Source organism: Stegostoma tigrinum, chromosome 7 (genome assembly GCF_030684315.1).
Source record: "Stegostoma tigrinum isolate sSteTig4 chromosome 7, sSteTig4.hap1, whole genome shotgun sequence".
Classification (NCBI taxonomy): domain Eukaryota; kingdom Metazoa; phylum Chordata; class Chondrichthyes; order Orectolobiformes; family Stegostomatidae; genus Stegostoma; species Stegostoma tigrinum.
Window position 1 is genome coordinate 28,982,412 of NC_081360.1, and position 16,472 is coordinate 28,998,883.

Below are 16,472 nucleotides of genomic sequence, written 5' to 3' on the forward strand. Positions count from 1 at the left end.
TTTGACAAAAGTATACATATTTGTTTTTAGTCCCTACACCTGTGTGTGAAAAAAAATTAAAGCTCAGAAGGAGGCTGTTTAGTAAATCATGTCTGAGTTTTATCTGACGATAGATTGGATAGGGTGGGGCTCTTTCCTTAAGAGTGGAGATTTAATTGAAATTATGATAACCCCAGATAGAAGAGTTAGGAAAACCTTTTGTGCTGAGCAGACAGGTACATAATCAGGTGGCATAGATTTAAAGTGAGTAATTGAAGAGTTAGAGACGTATAAACTCTCTGTCTCTCTCTCTCTCCCCCTCACACATGCACATATAGAGTTTGCGGGGGGTGGGGGCATGGAAGGCCCTGCCTGAAAGGATTACGGAAGCAGAAACTCCCATTGTATTCACCAAAACTAAACATTTTGTCGTCCTGCTGTGTGAATACCAATGCAAATATAAAAACATATGGTGATACGTCCTTTTCAGCCTTTATAAAGGATAGTATAACATTGCTATTACAACCTACATTGAAAGGTTTTCAAGTGACTACATAAAACAGACAGAGATAACAAGGATCAGAGAAAATGGGAACTGCAGATGCTGGAGATTCCAAGATAATAAAATGTGAGGCTGGATGAACACAGCAGGCCAAGCAGCATCTCAGGAGCACAAAAGCTGACGTTTCGGGCCTAGACCCTTCATCAGAGAGGGGGATGGGGTGAGGGAACTGGAATAAATAGGGAGAGAGGGGGAGGCGGACCGAAGATGGAGAGTAAAGAAGATAGGTGGAGAGGAGAGTATAGGTGGGGAGGTAGGGAGGGGATAGGTCAGTCCAGGGAAGACGGACAGGTCAAGGAGGTGGGATGAGGTTAGTAGGTGTGGAGCTGGATGAACGCAGCAGGCCAAGCAGCGTCAGAGGAGCAGGAAGGCTCCGGACCCGACACATCAGCTTTCCTGCTCCTGTGACGCTGCTTGGCCTGCTGCGTCCATCCAGCTCCACACCTTGTTATCTCAGATTCTCCAGCATCCGCAGTTCACACTACCCCTGGATAAAACAGACCGTGTTGCAAATTCCTACCGACGACCAAACATTGGGAGATCGTTAACGCATGCGTAGATGTGTAGTGGCGGCGTGCCGGGCATTGCGCAGGCGCGGATGGGTGTCAGTGCCGTGGGACGATGATCGGGGAGCAGGGGGATGGAGAGTCTGTGGGTACCAGCGCCGGAAATAAACGGTGTAGAAATAAGCAACAGGCTGGGAAGGATGTGGCAGTAAGTAAGAGTTTGTCTTGATTCGGGGTTAGAGTGAGGAAGGCCTTCATTTCACATCAGTACGGAGCTGCAGCGAAGATGGTCCAGGGCCTGGTTCCCCGCCGCCGCTTTTGCCTTAACACATTGCACCAACAGAGTTGTGCATTTATGTAACACCCCTGGACGGTAGCCTGAAATGAGCACCCTGCACTGTTGAAACTTGCTTTTAAGGTCGGCAAACTGATGTGGCTGCCAGAATCAGTGGAGTGAAGGCCAATCCCGAAGCATGGGATATCATAAAAATAAAAAATGCTGGAGGCATTCAGCAGGTCAGGCAGCATTTTGTGGGGAGTTAACATTTTAAATTGTGACCTAAAGCGTTAGAAACATGGCGTTCTTCTGTTTTTTCCTTCTCTACAGTTGCCTGCCAGACCTGAGTATTTCCAACCTTTTCTGATCATAGAATCCCTACAGTGTGGAAACAGACCCTTCATCGCAACATGTCCACACCAATCCTCAGAGCATTCCCACCCAGATCCATCCCCCTATAACACACCTAATCTACACATCCCTGAACACCACAGGCAATTTAGCATGGCCAGTCCACCTAACCTGCATATCTCTGGACTGTGGGAGGAAAGTGGAGCACCCGGAAGAAACCCATGCAGACACAGGGAGAATGTGCAAACTCTACACACAGTCACCCAAGGGTGGAATTGAATCCGGATCCCTGGTGCTCTAAGGCAGCAGTGCTAACCACTGAGTCACCGTGCTTTTAGTTCAGAATTCCAGTATCTGCAATATTTTACTTTAACATGAGATGTAAAACTGAAAGATGTGAGATTAGGGAGTATCCAAGATAACAAAGTGTGGAGCTGGATGAACACAGCAGGCCAAGCAGCATCTCAGTAGCACAAAAGCTGACATTTCGGGCCTAGACCCTTCATCAGAGAGGGGGAAGTGGACCGAAGATGGAGAGAAAAGAAGATAGGTGGAGAGGAGAGTATAGGTGGGGAGGTGGGGAGGTTGGGAGGGGATAGATCAGTCCAGGGAAGACGGACAGATCAAAGAGGTGGGATGAGGTTAGTAGGTAGGAAATCGAGGTGCGGCTTGAGATGGGAGGAAGGTGAGAGGAAGAACAGGTTAGGGAGGCAGAGACAGGCTGGGCTGGTTTTGGGATGCATTGGGGGGAGGGGATGAGCTGGGCTGGTTGTGTGATTCAGTTGGGGGAGGAGACGAACTGGGCTGGTGGTGGGGGAAGGGGAGATTTTGAAGCTGGTGAAGTCCACATTGATACCATTGGGCTGCAGGGTTTAACCAGCCCAGCTCTTCCCCTCCCCCCACTGCATCCCAAAACCAGCCCAGCCTGTCTCTGCCTCCCTAACCTGTTCTTCCTCTCACCCATCCCTTCCTCCCATCTCAAGCCGCACCTCCATTTCCTACCTACTAACCTCATCCCACCTCCTTGACCTGTCCGTCTTCCCTGGACTGACCTATCCCCTCCCTACCTCCCCACCTAAACTCTCCTCTCCACCTATCTTGTTTTCTCTCCATCCTTGGTCTGCCTCCCCCTCTCTCCCTATTTATTCCAGAACCCTCTCTCCATCCCCTTCTCTGATGAAGGGTCTAGGCCTGAAACGTCAGCTTTTGTGCTCCTGAGATGCTGCTTGGCCTGCTGTGTTCATCCAGCTCCACACTTTGTTATCTTGGATTCTCCAGCATCTGCAGTTCCCATTATCTCTGAGATTAGGGAGTACTTGCGGATGATGAGAAGTTTCACTTGTATGGAAGCTCTCGGTTCATGTCCTGTGTGAGGATTTGTTGGCCACTTGTTTCCTGCAGTTTGGGGCACAATACAACATTTCAATTGATAATCAGCTTATTAATCCTTCCAACTCTTCTCAACTGTTCTCTAAATGGAAATGTGGCATGAAGGTACTAAAAATGTCTTGCAGAACATCTTTCATAACCTCAGGACAGCCCCAGGACATTTGTCATTGGAGTACTGTTGAAGTAGAACAGTGGAAATGGAGAAACTTGCCTTTAAAGTAATTATAATGTATTACTTGAATAAAACTGAAATACTCTGGTTGCTAAAAATCTGAAACACAGAGTGTTGGATGAACTCAACAGGTTTATCAACATTCGTGGAGAGACAAACAGCTAACGTTTTGAGTTTGGTATGACTCTTCTTCAGAAAGATGCTGTCAGACCTCCTTAGTTTCTCCAGTGTTCTGGTTGTTCAAGCACAATACTTGTATTTAGTATTTTAAGTGGTGCAATGAAGCATCCGTGTTGAAAATTTTATTGAAATGCAGGAAATTCTCAACACCAATTAGGCGGTTATTGTTACAAATATCTGAAGAGTATTTCTTCAGTATCTTCATTCCAACCTAGTAGATCCAACAGAAAACTGAATCCAGTGTAGTTTGTGTTATTCTCCTGATTCTCCTATTTGTTTTCTTTAAATTAAATCCCATAAATCCCCTTTGAATCTCTGGATGCCATCTGTCGTTCTCCGCTTGAGGGAGCAGCTGTACAGCTATATCTCTGATCTGTGCTTGTAATGGTCTGTAATTGCAGCTAGTGATCAGACTGGCTCTGTTGACTACTAAAAAAAACCCACATTTACTTTTTTTTTACAGTGATCCAGGTGAGTTTAAAAACATCAATTTATGAAAGGTTCCCTACTGAAATTCAACTCATTGCATGCATTCTTCCATGATTACACAGTATTGAATAAAAGATTCATTTAAACAAGAGGGAGATAGGAACATTAGAAGTTATACAGCCAAAGAAAGTTAAAAAAATCCAGTTCAGGAAGTGTGCCTGTTTATGTTTTATTTTGAAAAGAAATAACGATGACTGAAAAAAACTACAGTGGACGCTGCAGTGTGGAACTTCCATTTAGTGAAAAGATTGAAATGCAGCTACATTACTTGGTACAATAGCTACTTAACCAAGATTCTATTTAAATTTAAAATTCAGCATAAGTGACATCAAACTACATAGAAATAATGCTTTACTGCTAATCTATAATTTGAAAGTGATTTAGATAAATTTTAATGTACCATAGGACTCCCAAGTCTGCTAATTCCAGTTTTTAAAACTGCTGGTGCAGCTAGTGATGCCCATATCCCATGAATGAATTAAAAAGAAACTCTTCGTTTTCTCTATCGTTTCCCATTGATTTAATTTGCATCTAATGGGAGTAATAAGCTAATTCTGTCTTGTTATTAACAGTGGCTTTTGATTCCCCTTTGTATTTTCTCAACCTTCTTCAGTTTTGCTGTCCCTGAAATGTAGATGCTCACTTGCTGGGCAGTGCTAATGCCCTATCTTTGAAATCATTAAAGTATAACTTTTTTTTGAAAAAAATCAAACATAAAAAGAACATGAAGTTAAGTGCAAAGTCCCTTTTTTGTAAAGTGTTGTCATCCAATACAGTACAGAAATATTACATATTTACATTTACATTGTTTTCTTTTGAACTTGTTTGCAGGTCCAGGGTACAAATGACAGCAGTATTGTTAGCAAGTGTTCAATGGCCAGTTTAGGCTACTTCAATGATGGCTTTCTGAAGGGATTTGTAAATAAAACCACCAGAAGAGCTCCACTTATCAATCGGTATGTTATGAATGCAGTTATTTGGTTGTGTTCTGAAAATCATTCTTGAATTTGATACATCTTGCATGTTGAAGGGAGATCACTTTGAATTATGTGTTTCAGTATTGTCACCTTACTTAAATCATGGGGAATTTTGTTAATTTCTGTGCTTTTGAAAAGCATTGACTTATGTTGGATGTAGTTCCTTGAGAACCATACCTCATTCAAGTGGCCAGTGCTAAATTGTGAGCTTAGCTGATGAGAGCACTAGTAGGTTATTCTTGCGATAGACAAAGTGATCAGAATTATGCCCTATTCTTCTGCCCCTAATCCCAGGATGAGATCGTGAAAAGGAAACCATAGATGGCCCCCCACCCCACCTTGCCAAATTCCATTGCAGAATTGCTGAAAGCACATGTACATTCCACGTGCAAGATCTAATAAGTCAAATATCAGGGTGATTGCTCAAAGTGTCAGCATATTTACATTGGCACCAGGTTACTGCTGCCATCTTATCAGGACGGTCTTCCTGAAAGTGAAGAGAGTCATCTTGTATGCGAAGGACTGCGGCTGCTGATGATTAGACAGTACGCTTCTTCTCCCTCGTACTAAATTTCCTCCACTAGTGGAATTATTTTATATCTACTCTCTCAATTCCTTTCAAAATCTTAAAAGCTTAAATCAGATCACCTCTAAGCAGGTTATATTCGGAGAATGCCAGCCTAGTTTACGTAATCTCTTCTGTTAATCTAACAATGCAATCCTGGTAGTTTACAGTTAAATTTCACTGTACTCCTTCCAGGGTCAATAGATTGTTTCCAAAGTACAGTGCCTGAAACTAAACATAATATTTCAGGAGTGGTCTGATCAGGGCTTTATATAGTTGTAGCAAAACTTCTTCCTTCTTATGTTTTGGCCTTATACTTTAAAGGTTACTATTTGATCAACCTTTCAAATTATTTTCCAGATCTAACCAGTACATTGTAATGATCTAGGTACATGGACCCCTAAATTTCTTTAATCCCCTCATTTCTCTAATTTTTTACCATTTTAATTACTATAATTTTGTTGCAGTGATATAAAATGTGGGCTATTGACTTTCAAGTTCCATTGCACTATTTAATATTAATGGGACATTCATGGCCTGAATTTATTTTGAAAATGGACCAAAAAAACTGACTTAAAATGACCACATCTGAGCATACAAGTTTCAGGAAACCAGCGTGGATTAGACAACAGACAGCAAAGATGAATTAATGTTTTATCCAAGGGCAATGTAATCAGCCAGCAAACCCCCACTGGGGTGGTATGAAAAGCCTGTATCTCCTACTTGCTTTACACTTCTGAGTGTGTTCATATGTCAGAGATGGACCCTCATCTAAGAGAGACAATGAAACAAACAAATAAGCTGGCATTTCAAGAATCTGATTTTAGCAGTGAGGAAAATAAACTAGCTGAAACTATTTTTTTAAACCTTCCTCGAAACTGGGCTATCTTTTATACATATTTGTGTGGGCTCATGTGATTTTACAGAGGGCACATGTTTGATGTGACATATTATTATTTTCCTCAGGTTAGCCAGTAACAACATTGTTCTTTGTTTCAAGAAAATCTCCTCATTGTTTCCGGTGAAAGCAGTTCATTGTATTTAGGTTGAGTACACATGTTGCCATGTTCTAAAAAGATTTGAATCTTTATTGTGATTTAAGTGTTAAAGTTGAAAAGAAGAGACTTGATTCATACTCTTTATGTGGTTATAGCATTATAGACTGACCTAGTAAAATGTAGACGGCAGAGGGAGAAAGAATGTACACACTGAGATTATGTAAGGTATGCAGTACAGAAACAGGCTATTTAACCCAACCAATCTGTGTTGGTGTTTTTATTCAACTCAAGCGTCCTCCCATCATTCTTTATTTGAATTTACCCTAATAATGGTTTATCGTGTTCTCTCCCTCAATGCTTGTTTAATTTCACCTTAAATACACTTATACTATTTATCTCAATTACTTGTGACGGCTGCACAATTTTTGGAATATAAACTGGGTAAAATGGAAATTTGGACACTATGCTTGCAGAAAATGTAATGAGTGTTTCTTTTTTCCACAACTTGAAGGTCAAGAATGGAACTGTGGTGTTCATTTACTGGTCACACAAAGTCATGTAACTTTTGGAGAAGCTACATTTGGTAGTGTTAAGAAACAAGGTTGCACCAGATGCCTTTGGTTTGAAAAGCAGCCTAGCAACAGCCTTTTGAATTTTTAAGTTGCAGCATGTCTTAGATATGAGAAAATAGTTGCATGCATACCTCCTGAAAGTCTTTAAGAAAAGATACGTCTATCACTTTCTCACCCTCTGAGAGTGGAAAGCATTGGCAATCACTCTGAAAATAAGAACTTCTAACTGAAGCAAAGCCAAAGTACATTTGACCGGCTACTGAATTGAGGATCTTCTGTAGTCATCACCAACTCGTAACATCAATGATCCAAAGGAACTGTGAGAAAACCACCTTTATGGTTTAGACTCTTGATCCATTGTACTTGTTAATTTTTGATTGTTTTTCACCCATAGTATTTTTGCAGAGCTGTCATTCTTTGACTTATTTGTGTGCGTGCACATTTGGTTTAATAAGATATTTTTGCACTTTTGCACACTAGAAATGAATGAATGAATTTAGTCCTTAATAAGTTTTGCCATTTGTTGAAGAGTAAATTTGTTTAAAATAAGGTAAATACATTTACTTTGTTCATTTTATTAACAAAACATAGACGTCAAAGTCAAACAAATGAACTGTTTTAGTGATTCAGTTGGCAATTACTTATTTATGTAGAATATGTGAATTGTGTGGAATAGTGTGGCTTGATTACCGGCATGCTGTTCCTATCAGAATCATGTTGTATTTGGTAATAAGTTCAATATTTTTACCAATCTTTTGGGAAAGTCTTCATGACTGTTGTACATTCATGAGTTTTGGTTATGTTCTTCCTCATAATAGAAAACATTCTATCTATTTTTGTCTAAGCCTCCAATAACTTTGACAATCTTTACTGGTGACTCCCAATTATTTTTGAGAGAAACCCAAGTCGCTCAATCCTTTAGTGGCGTATTGACCTAGGTACTACTGCTGTGATCCTTGTAAATCTTCACTGCATGCTTTCTGGACTCTGTATTCTTTGTATGTCTGCTGATCCAAACTTTAGACGGTACTCTTAAGTGTGGCCTAATCAAAGTTCAGTACAGGTTTGGCATAACATACTTACTTTTCAGTTCAAGCCTAATGCTTGGCTTCTTTGTTAAATAGCCTTACTAACTTGAGCTTGATGTATTTTATGTTCTTGAGATTCCTTTGTTGCTTTATCTAATTTTGCACTTTCGAAGTAGTATCAATTACTATTATTACTAACAAGTTGGAGATTTTTTTCAAATTCTAGCCGGCACTACAGTGAATTGTGGGGAGGGTATTGGTAGATTTTGAAAAGAAATAAAGAGGCCAGTGTAATAACTTCATGTGACTCGATTTAGTGGTAGGTGTGCACTTTGGAGAGAGTGACCATAATTCCATTATGTTTAGTTTAGCGATAGAAAGGGATAGGAACATGCCACAGGGCAAGAGTTATAGATGGGGGAAGGGCAATTCTAATGTGATTAGGCAAGACTTAGGAGGCATAGAATGGGTTAGCAAAACGCAGGGGATGGGGACAATCGAAATGTGGAGCTGGTTTAAGGAACAGATATTGCGTGTCCTTGATAGGTATGTCCCTGTCAGGCAGGGAGGAAGCGATAAGGTAAAGGAACCGTGGTTTACTAAAGAAATTATATCTCTTGTTAAGTGGAAGAGGAAGGCTTATGTGACGATGAGACATGATGGTTCAGATGAGGTGATGGAGAGTACAGATTAGCTAGGAAGGAATTAAAGAGAGAGTTAAGAGCAAGGAGGGGACATGAGCAGACATTAGCAGGTAGAATAAAGGAGAACCCTAAAGCTTTCTATAGGTATGTGAGAAATAAGAGGATGACGAGGGTAGGAATAGGGCCAGTCAAAGACAGAAGTGGGAAGTTGTGTGTGGACCCTGTGGAGATCGGAGAGGTGCTAAATGATTATTTCTCATCTGTTTTCACTGAGGAACAGGAGAATATTGTCGAGGAGACGACTGAGTTACGGGCTCCTAGAATTGAAAGGATTAAGGTTAGTAAGGAGGAGTTGTTATCAATTCTAGAAGGTGTGAAGGTCGATAAATCCCCTAGGATTTATCCGAGGATTCTCTGGGAAGCTAGGGAGGAGGTGGCGGAGCCTTAGGCCTTGATCTTTGAGTCCTCATTGTCTACAGATTTAGTACCAGAGGACTGGAGGATTGCAAATGTTGTGCCCTTGTTCAAGAAGGGCAGTAGGGATGACCCAGGTAATTATAGACCTGTGAGCCTTGTGTCTGTTGTAGGAAATTATTTGGAAAGGATTATAACAGATAGGATTTATAATCATCTAGCAAGCAACAATTTGATTGGAGATAGTCAGCATGGATTCGTCAAGGGCAGGTCGTCTCTCACACACTTCATTGAGTTTTTTGAGAAGGTGACCAAGCATGTGGATGAGGGTAGGGCAGTTGACTTGATTTACATAGACTTCAATAAAGCCTTTGATAAGGTTCCACATGGTAGGCTATTTGAGAAAATACAGAGGCACAGGATTGAGGGAGATATAGCAGTTTGGATTAGAAACTGGCTTTCTGTAAGAAGGCAACGAGTGGTGGTTGATAGAAAATATTCAGCCTGGAGTCAGATCACTAGTGGTGTGCCTCAAGGATCTGTTTTGGGACCACTGCTGTTTTGTCATTTTTATAAATGACTTGGACGCAGGCATTGGTGGATGGGTTAGTAAGTTTGCAGATGACACTAAAGTCGGTGGAGTGGCGGACAGTGTGGAAGAATGTTGCAGGTTGCAGGGAGACTTGGATAAACTGCAGAATTGGGCTGAAAGGTGGCAAACGGAGTTCAGTGCTGAAAAATGTGAGGTGAGTTACTTTGGGAAGAATAATAGGAAGGCAGAATACTGGGTCAATGGAAAGATTCTTGGTAGTGTAGATGTGCAGAGGGATCTTGGTGTCCATGTACATAGATCGCTGAAAGTTGCCACCCAGGTTGATAGTGCTGTTAAGAAGGCTTACAGTGTGTTAGGTTTTATTGGTAGAGGGATTGAGTTCCGGAGCCATGATGTCATGCTGCAGCTGTACAAAACGCTAGTGCAGCCTCATTTGGAATATTGCGTGCAGTTCTGGTCGCCCCATTACAGGAAGGATGTGGAAGCGTTGGAGAAGGTGCAGAGGAGATTTACCAGGATGTTGCCTGGTCTGGTGCGCAGGCCCTGTGAAGAAAGGCTGAGGGACTTGGGTCTGTTCTCATTGGAGACAAGGAGGCTAAGAGGAAATTTAATAGAGACATTCAAGATGATCGGAGGATTAGATAGGGTGGACAGTGAGAGTCTTTTTCCGAGCATGATGACTTCAGCTTGTACAAGGGGCCATAGCTACAAATTGAGGGGTGATAGATTTAAGACAGATGTCAGAGGCAGGTTCTTTACTCAGACAGTGGTAAGGGCGTGGAACGCCCTGGCTGCCAATGTAGTTAACAGCCTCATTAGGGGCATTAAAACAGTCCTTGGATAGGCATATGGATGATGATGGGATAGTGTAGGGGGAGGGGCTTAGATTAGTTCACAGGTCGGCGCAACATAGAGGGCCGAAGGGCCTGTTCTGCACTGTATTGTTCTATGTTCTATGATAGATTAATTTAATGCTGAAAAGGGAGAAATGGTACATTTTAGTAGGAAGAATGAGGAGAGGCAAAATATTATAATTCTAAAGTAAGTGCAGTTACAAAGAGACCTGGTTGGTATGTGTGCACAAATCATTGGAGGTGGCAGGGCAAGTCGAGAAAGTTATTTTTAAAAAGTGCATCAGGACTCTGGGCTTTATGCATAGAAGCCAGAAGCACAAAAACACAGAATTAGCTTGTTTGAAACTAGTTCAGCTTCAGCTGGAGTATTATATTTAATTCTGGGTACCACATTTTAAGAAGGGTGCAGGCTTAAGAGACCATGCATTAAAATGTCAGATGAAGAGTACAGGGATGAGCGACTTAAATGATGTGAATAGACTAGAAAAATTTGACTGTTGTCCTCAGAGAAGATTAGTTTGGGAGGAAATTTGACAGTGTTCAAAATCGTGAGGATCCTAGACAGGAAGCAGGGAGGAACTAGGTCAATTCACAGGAGGGGAGGGGAGCGAACACCAATGTTAGTTGATTATAAAAGAACCAGTAGCAACAAGACAGAAACACTTTTAAACAGCAAATTGTTGGATTCTGGAACATATTACTTGAATAAATGGTGGAGGCCGTTCAATTGTAGGTTTCAAAAGGAAGTAAGACAAGTATCTGAAAAACGTTGAGGACTGTAGGAAAAACATGGGAAAGTGGGTCTAGTTAAATTGGCCTTGCAGTGACTAGTAGATCAAAATTGGCCTATTGGTCTGTTTTTGTGCTATGAGTCCACAAATAATCCGGACGTTATAGAAGTAGCTATAAACTAAGACTCTTAAAAATTTTATCAGAATAATGGAGCCAATTAACAGATACTAAATGGAATTAAGATTACTTGAGTGTCGAAATAACAATGGCTGTGACACTGAATTTATTCAAAGGGTCTGTTTTGTCTGTTAAAACAGTGGAATCCATTGCAAATACTGCAACATCATGTAGATTTCTGAAAGTTGTGACCTAAAAGAGAAATGTTTTGTGCCTTCCAGTCAATGAATTATGATGACATACTTACTAATTTTAGGGAGTTTTATTTTCAGTGTAGACTAAGAATGCTATCCAAAGTCTTTGAAATTGATGAACATGAATGATTTAATCACTGAATTGTAATTTGTTAGAAATGTTGTAGTTTGGAATAGCCTGAGATTTGCACTAAAATCAATAGGCATCTAATTTTATTTTGTTCCTCTCTGAAGTGGTTACTACGTGAGGGCAAAGGCAGTGGATTATAGTCTGCATTGTTTCTTGCAAAAGACAGCCAGTTACTCACAGAGACAGGTGAGAATGTTGGGAATTTTGCCTTGCTCTGCTCCTATCATTTTGTATATGAAAATAATTATTGACTGTATTAAGCTTCCCTGAGTGTGTGTGATTTCCCCTCCCTTCCTATGAAGAATGTTCAGTTGGTCAATCAAATCAGCCAGTCAAGATTGGGAACTTGTGAGGAAGCACCACAAACACAAATTTGTATTTTGTCACTGTGCGTAGTGCTTCATTAGCTTTGAATACAAAGCCTACCTGTGCACTCATGTTTTAACTGTTAAGTCTTGCGCTGAGTCTAAACTGAGTTTCTTCTAAATATTTTGAAATCTGTTGTCTGGGCTGCGAGTACTTAGAACATAGAATATTACAGCACAGTACAGGCCCTTCAGCCCTCGATTGTAAATATATAATCAAGAACATACTTGAATATTTGTGTTCTGGCTGTAAAAGAAAGTACATTAAAGCTTAATACTTTTGCTTAGTATATATTTCTGTTTCCACAGATCCTTTCACTTGGAGCTGGGTTTGATTCCTTATACTTTCGGTTAAAGGCAAGTGGGGAGCTGGAAAATGTCATTGTGTATGAGGTGGATTTTCCAGATGTTGTTCAGCGGAAAGCCACTCTGATTAAAAATAAGCAGGAATTCATGGAGCTCATAGGCTGCATGAATGAAATTAAACCAGCCCAAATGGGTATGTTTTTTATGAAGTACATGCTTCATTGAAAATGCTGCCTGACTTTTGCAAGGCTTTTGACAGTGATATAATGGGCAAATGATTTCAAGCACTCCTGCAAATTAAGATTTTAGTCTGATGTCTGTCTCAATTGTGCATTGCCAAATTTAATGTTGCTGAAAACTATTAACATATTTTAGAAATAATATTAAATATAGGTTTCTGTATGGACCGTGAATGTTCATTTTTATATTCTTTAAATACTGGTTGCTACTTGTAAGTACCACAAACAAACTAACAAGCATATATATAGATTATGAATGCATGATTCTCAAATTACAGAACATTACAAATCTCATTCTGATTGAGTGCCTTTCTAATGATGGTTACATTTCATTTTTGAAATCGCAGATAATTTGTATCTTTGTGGTTTGGATTACAAATTGCTTGGCATTGACATGACTGAAATAGTGGACTTAGATAACCTACTGATGGAGACTGGCCTAAATCCTGCTTGTCCGACCCTGTTGCTATCAGAAGTTGTATTGACGTATATGAGAGATGCAAGGTAACAAGAATCAATTTTCAGGATTGATTGATTGAGCTTGTTAATGTCTGGGTACTGAGAATAGCTGTGGATCTGTTCCAACTTCTTCAGTGACAGCCAAGTAAATCTAGGTTGACAGTACTCCTTACAAGTTTCAAATAAGAAGGAATAATTATTGGTTGCTTCATAGTTGCAATATTTAAGAATTAAAGTTGGGTTTACAGCCTGGAGATTGTCAGCGTTTCTAAGTTTAAAGCCATAGCTGACATTGTTGAAGAATGTTGGTTTGTTCAGGCATTCTGGATAATTTGGGGCACGGAGAAAACCTGCTGTGGGAATAGATCGAACTTACTTTAATTTGCGGTTACTAGTTAGTAATCAAGGCTCTGCTTTGACACTGCACAAGATGTACTCTCAGGCTGCCACTTCTTACTCTTCTGACTGAAAGTAATGATCTGAATGCCATGGAGAAGGAATTTTTCTTAAATAAGTAAAGACCTATTCTTAAGGTGCAAAAGTCTAAAATTTTAAACTATTTAAAAGCACTGCAAGAGTTTAATGTTTAAGTGACTGTTGAAAGGTTAGCTTCAAACTGGTGTACATCGCCAGTTAATCTGATAGATCTTTAAGTATCATAGATGGGGTATAGTAAAGATCATCTGTTATTCTGGAGGAGAGCAGAAGAATTGCTTTCCCGACCATCAAATAATGTCCCTAGTATCCCTCAGCGCAATATAATTAACAGTTCAGAATCCTGGCTTTGGGAAGTTAGCTAATTGTGAACAAAATCCTAAATTTTTTTCTTAGAAATTGAGCTATATTTCGAGTAACCAAGAGATTGATACTTTAAGTAATGAATCCCATGTTTTCTGATTAGTTTGTGACAATGTGAAACTTTTGTCTAGTTCTTCAGCTGTAATCCATTGGGCGGCGAACAGATTTTCATCAGCAATATTTGTTGTCTACGAACAGATACGACCAGATGACCCCTTTGGTCAGGTTATGCAACAGCATTTTACACATTTGAACTCCACTCTGCATGCACTTACTCAATTTCCTGGAAAGGAAGCTCAACGGAAACGTTTTTTAAGTGAGGTCAGTTGAATATCACAGATATTTTGTGTGTTACAATCTTGTGATAAGCTCAAAGACCAGCCCAGCCACAGTGACCTCCTCTGTGCTTCTTCACTCTATGGTTCTAAAATATTATTTTTCTACCATAGCCTGTGGTTAAAATAAATGCTTTTATATCATTTCTTTAAATGATCTCCCAGATGCATTATCCTTGCTTCTTTCATATATGGTGTGAATAGATCCTTTATTGCACAAGCTCCCAATATCCAATGTCTCTTCAAATGGAGGCCACATACTCAGGAGGAACAGATGTTTCAGTCACCATGAGCAAATTTTAAAACATTTAACTGACAAATGTATTTTATCTATAATCCTTACTCTTCCAGGGCTGGGAGGAATGTCATTGTATTGACATGAACGAGTTTTACACTGGATTTATTCCAGAACAGGAGAAGCGAAGGATTGAAATGTTAGAACCCTTTGATGAGTATGAGGTAAATTTAACATACTTCAATTCATGTAACTAAGTAGTGGGACTTTAAAATAATACATGGGAAATTTATTCCAAAGTTAAATTTGACAGAGGCATAAAATCAAAATAGTATGGATGGTTGAAATCAGAAACAAACACAGAATGTTCGAGACACTCAGTAGATCTGGTACCATCTGTGGGAAGACAAAAAAATAATGTTTCAAATCTAATATGACTTCTTCAGAACAGTTCTGAAGAAGAATCATATTGGATTCAAAATTTTAACCCTGTTTCTACAGATGCTACCGTATCTGCTCAGTTCCTCCAGCATGTTTTGTTTGTTTGAGAAAGGCATCAAACAGTTTCAAAGGCAACATTTTTTCTTCAGTTTTATTTTAAAATGCTGGACAAAGTTCTCTTTTACCCATAATGGGAAATTAGGCAGATGACAGAAGATCTGTGCTGTTAGTTGCCCTGGCTTTAAATCATTTACAGTACTTAGTAATTAACTTAAGTAAGTACATTTATTATTAAGAGTGCAATTTAACATTCTGATTGTTAACCCTTAATAATTAAAGAAAATATTCCCTCACTTCATAAAATTGTCTCATTTCATAATATTTCAAATTCATAAATATTTATGTTCAATTGAGAAATGTTTCCTACTTTCTTTCCGTCCTGACCCCTATTTTCATTTTTCACAAAGGAATGGCATTTGAAGTGTTCTCACTATTTAATTCTGAGTGCATCAAAGGGAGACCTGAAAACATGTCTGTCGTTCCATCCTCCTCCAGGTAAGATCAAAACAAAGGAAGCTGAACACGGTTATTGGGCTTTGGGAACCCACATACGTTTTAGTAGTCTGTCAGACAATGTTACCAAAGTGATCTGAAGCCAGGGAGTTACTGAAATTTTGCCTGGTGTCTTCTAACTAAATTGGCCCGTCATAAGCATTTTATTCCCAAACCTTTTTGGTTGTATACCCCTATTCAGATTTACCTACTTGTTGAATGACCCAAAATGCAGCATTTTTTAAAACTATCCCTCAAATGGCCAACATTATAAGTTGTAACTACACAGTATGTTAATAATAATTCCTTAGGTGCCATTAAAGTGATGGGTGAGCTAGGAATAAGCTTTTGAGTGAGAGAGACTAAATCTAAAGACATCGCTTAAGAATAAGAGGCCTCTCTATTAATATTGATGAGAATTCTTTTCTCTCAAAGGGTCTTTTGAATGCGGCATTCCATATGCTAAATGTAGAAGACTTAGTTTTCAAATTAATTCAATGATGATTGAGCTGGAGTTTCGATAGGCAAGGGAGTTAACAGTTTTTTGGTACAGATAGAAAAAAAAAGCTGAAATCATAACCAGTTCAATCAAGATCTTGAGGAGTGGTAAACAGGTTTAAATGGCCAATTGGCCTATTTCTGATTATACAGTTCTTTGAGGGAGAAGTATATTAATAATCAAACAAAACAAAGAATCACAATCAGCAGCCCCCATTTCGATCCCATTTTTGCCATGCTCACACAGCAACCTGTCTTCTTCAACCCCACCAACTCGTTGAAATAGAGTTCTGAAGAAGCGCCACTATACCCAAAATGTTAACCCTGCTTTCTGTGTACAGATTCTTCCAGATTTGCTAAGTTATTTCCGGCAATTTCTGTTCTTGTTTCCCCCAGCTCAGTTACTGGCTCAGAAGCACCTCCACTTAATGCATCCTCCATGGAGTCGCCCAGTCAACAACCCTGCTTCCAGACTCCCTTATCCCCAACGCACCCATTTAT

At 39.7% G+C, this 16,472-nt stretch overlaps 1 protein-coding gene across 1 annotated transcript in view; it reads left to right on the top strand.

The window, feature by feature from the left end:
* Positions 1-1,121: 1,121 nt before the first annotated feature.
* lcmt2 (leucine carboxyl methyltransferase 2) overlaps positions 1,122-16,472 on the top strand; it is a 32,001-nt gene continuing 16,650 nt past the window's right edge. The window contains exons 1-8 of the mRNA XM_048534244.2: positions 1,122-1,255; positions 4,737-4,861; positions 11,848-11,929; positions 12,418-12,607; positions 13,001-13,157; positions 14,042-14,231; positions 14,597-14,704; positions 15,389-15,476. Of these exons, the coding sequence (XP_048390201.1) occupies positions 1,163-1,255; positions 4,737-4,861; positions 11,848-11,929; positions 12,418-12,607; positions 13,001-13,157; positions 14,042-14,231; positions 14,597-14,704; positions 15,389-15,476 (1,033 nt within the window). The 5' untranslated portion in view covers positions 1,122-1,162. The remainder of the gene's footprint in view (positions 1,256-4,736; positions 4,862-11,847; positions 11,930-12,417; positions 12,608-13,000; positions 13,158-14,041; positions 14,232-14,596; positions 14,705-15,388; positions 15,477-16,472) is intronic.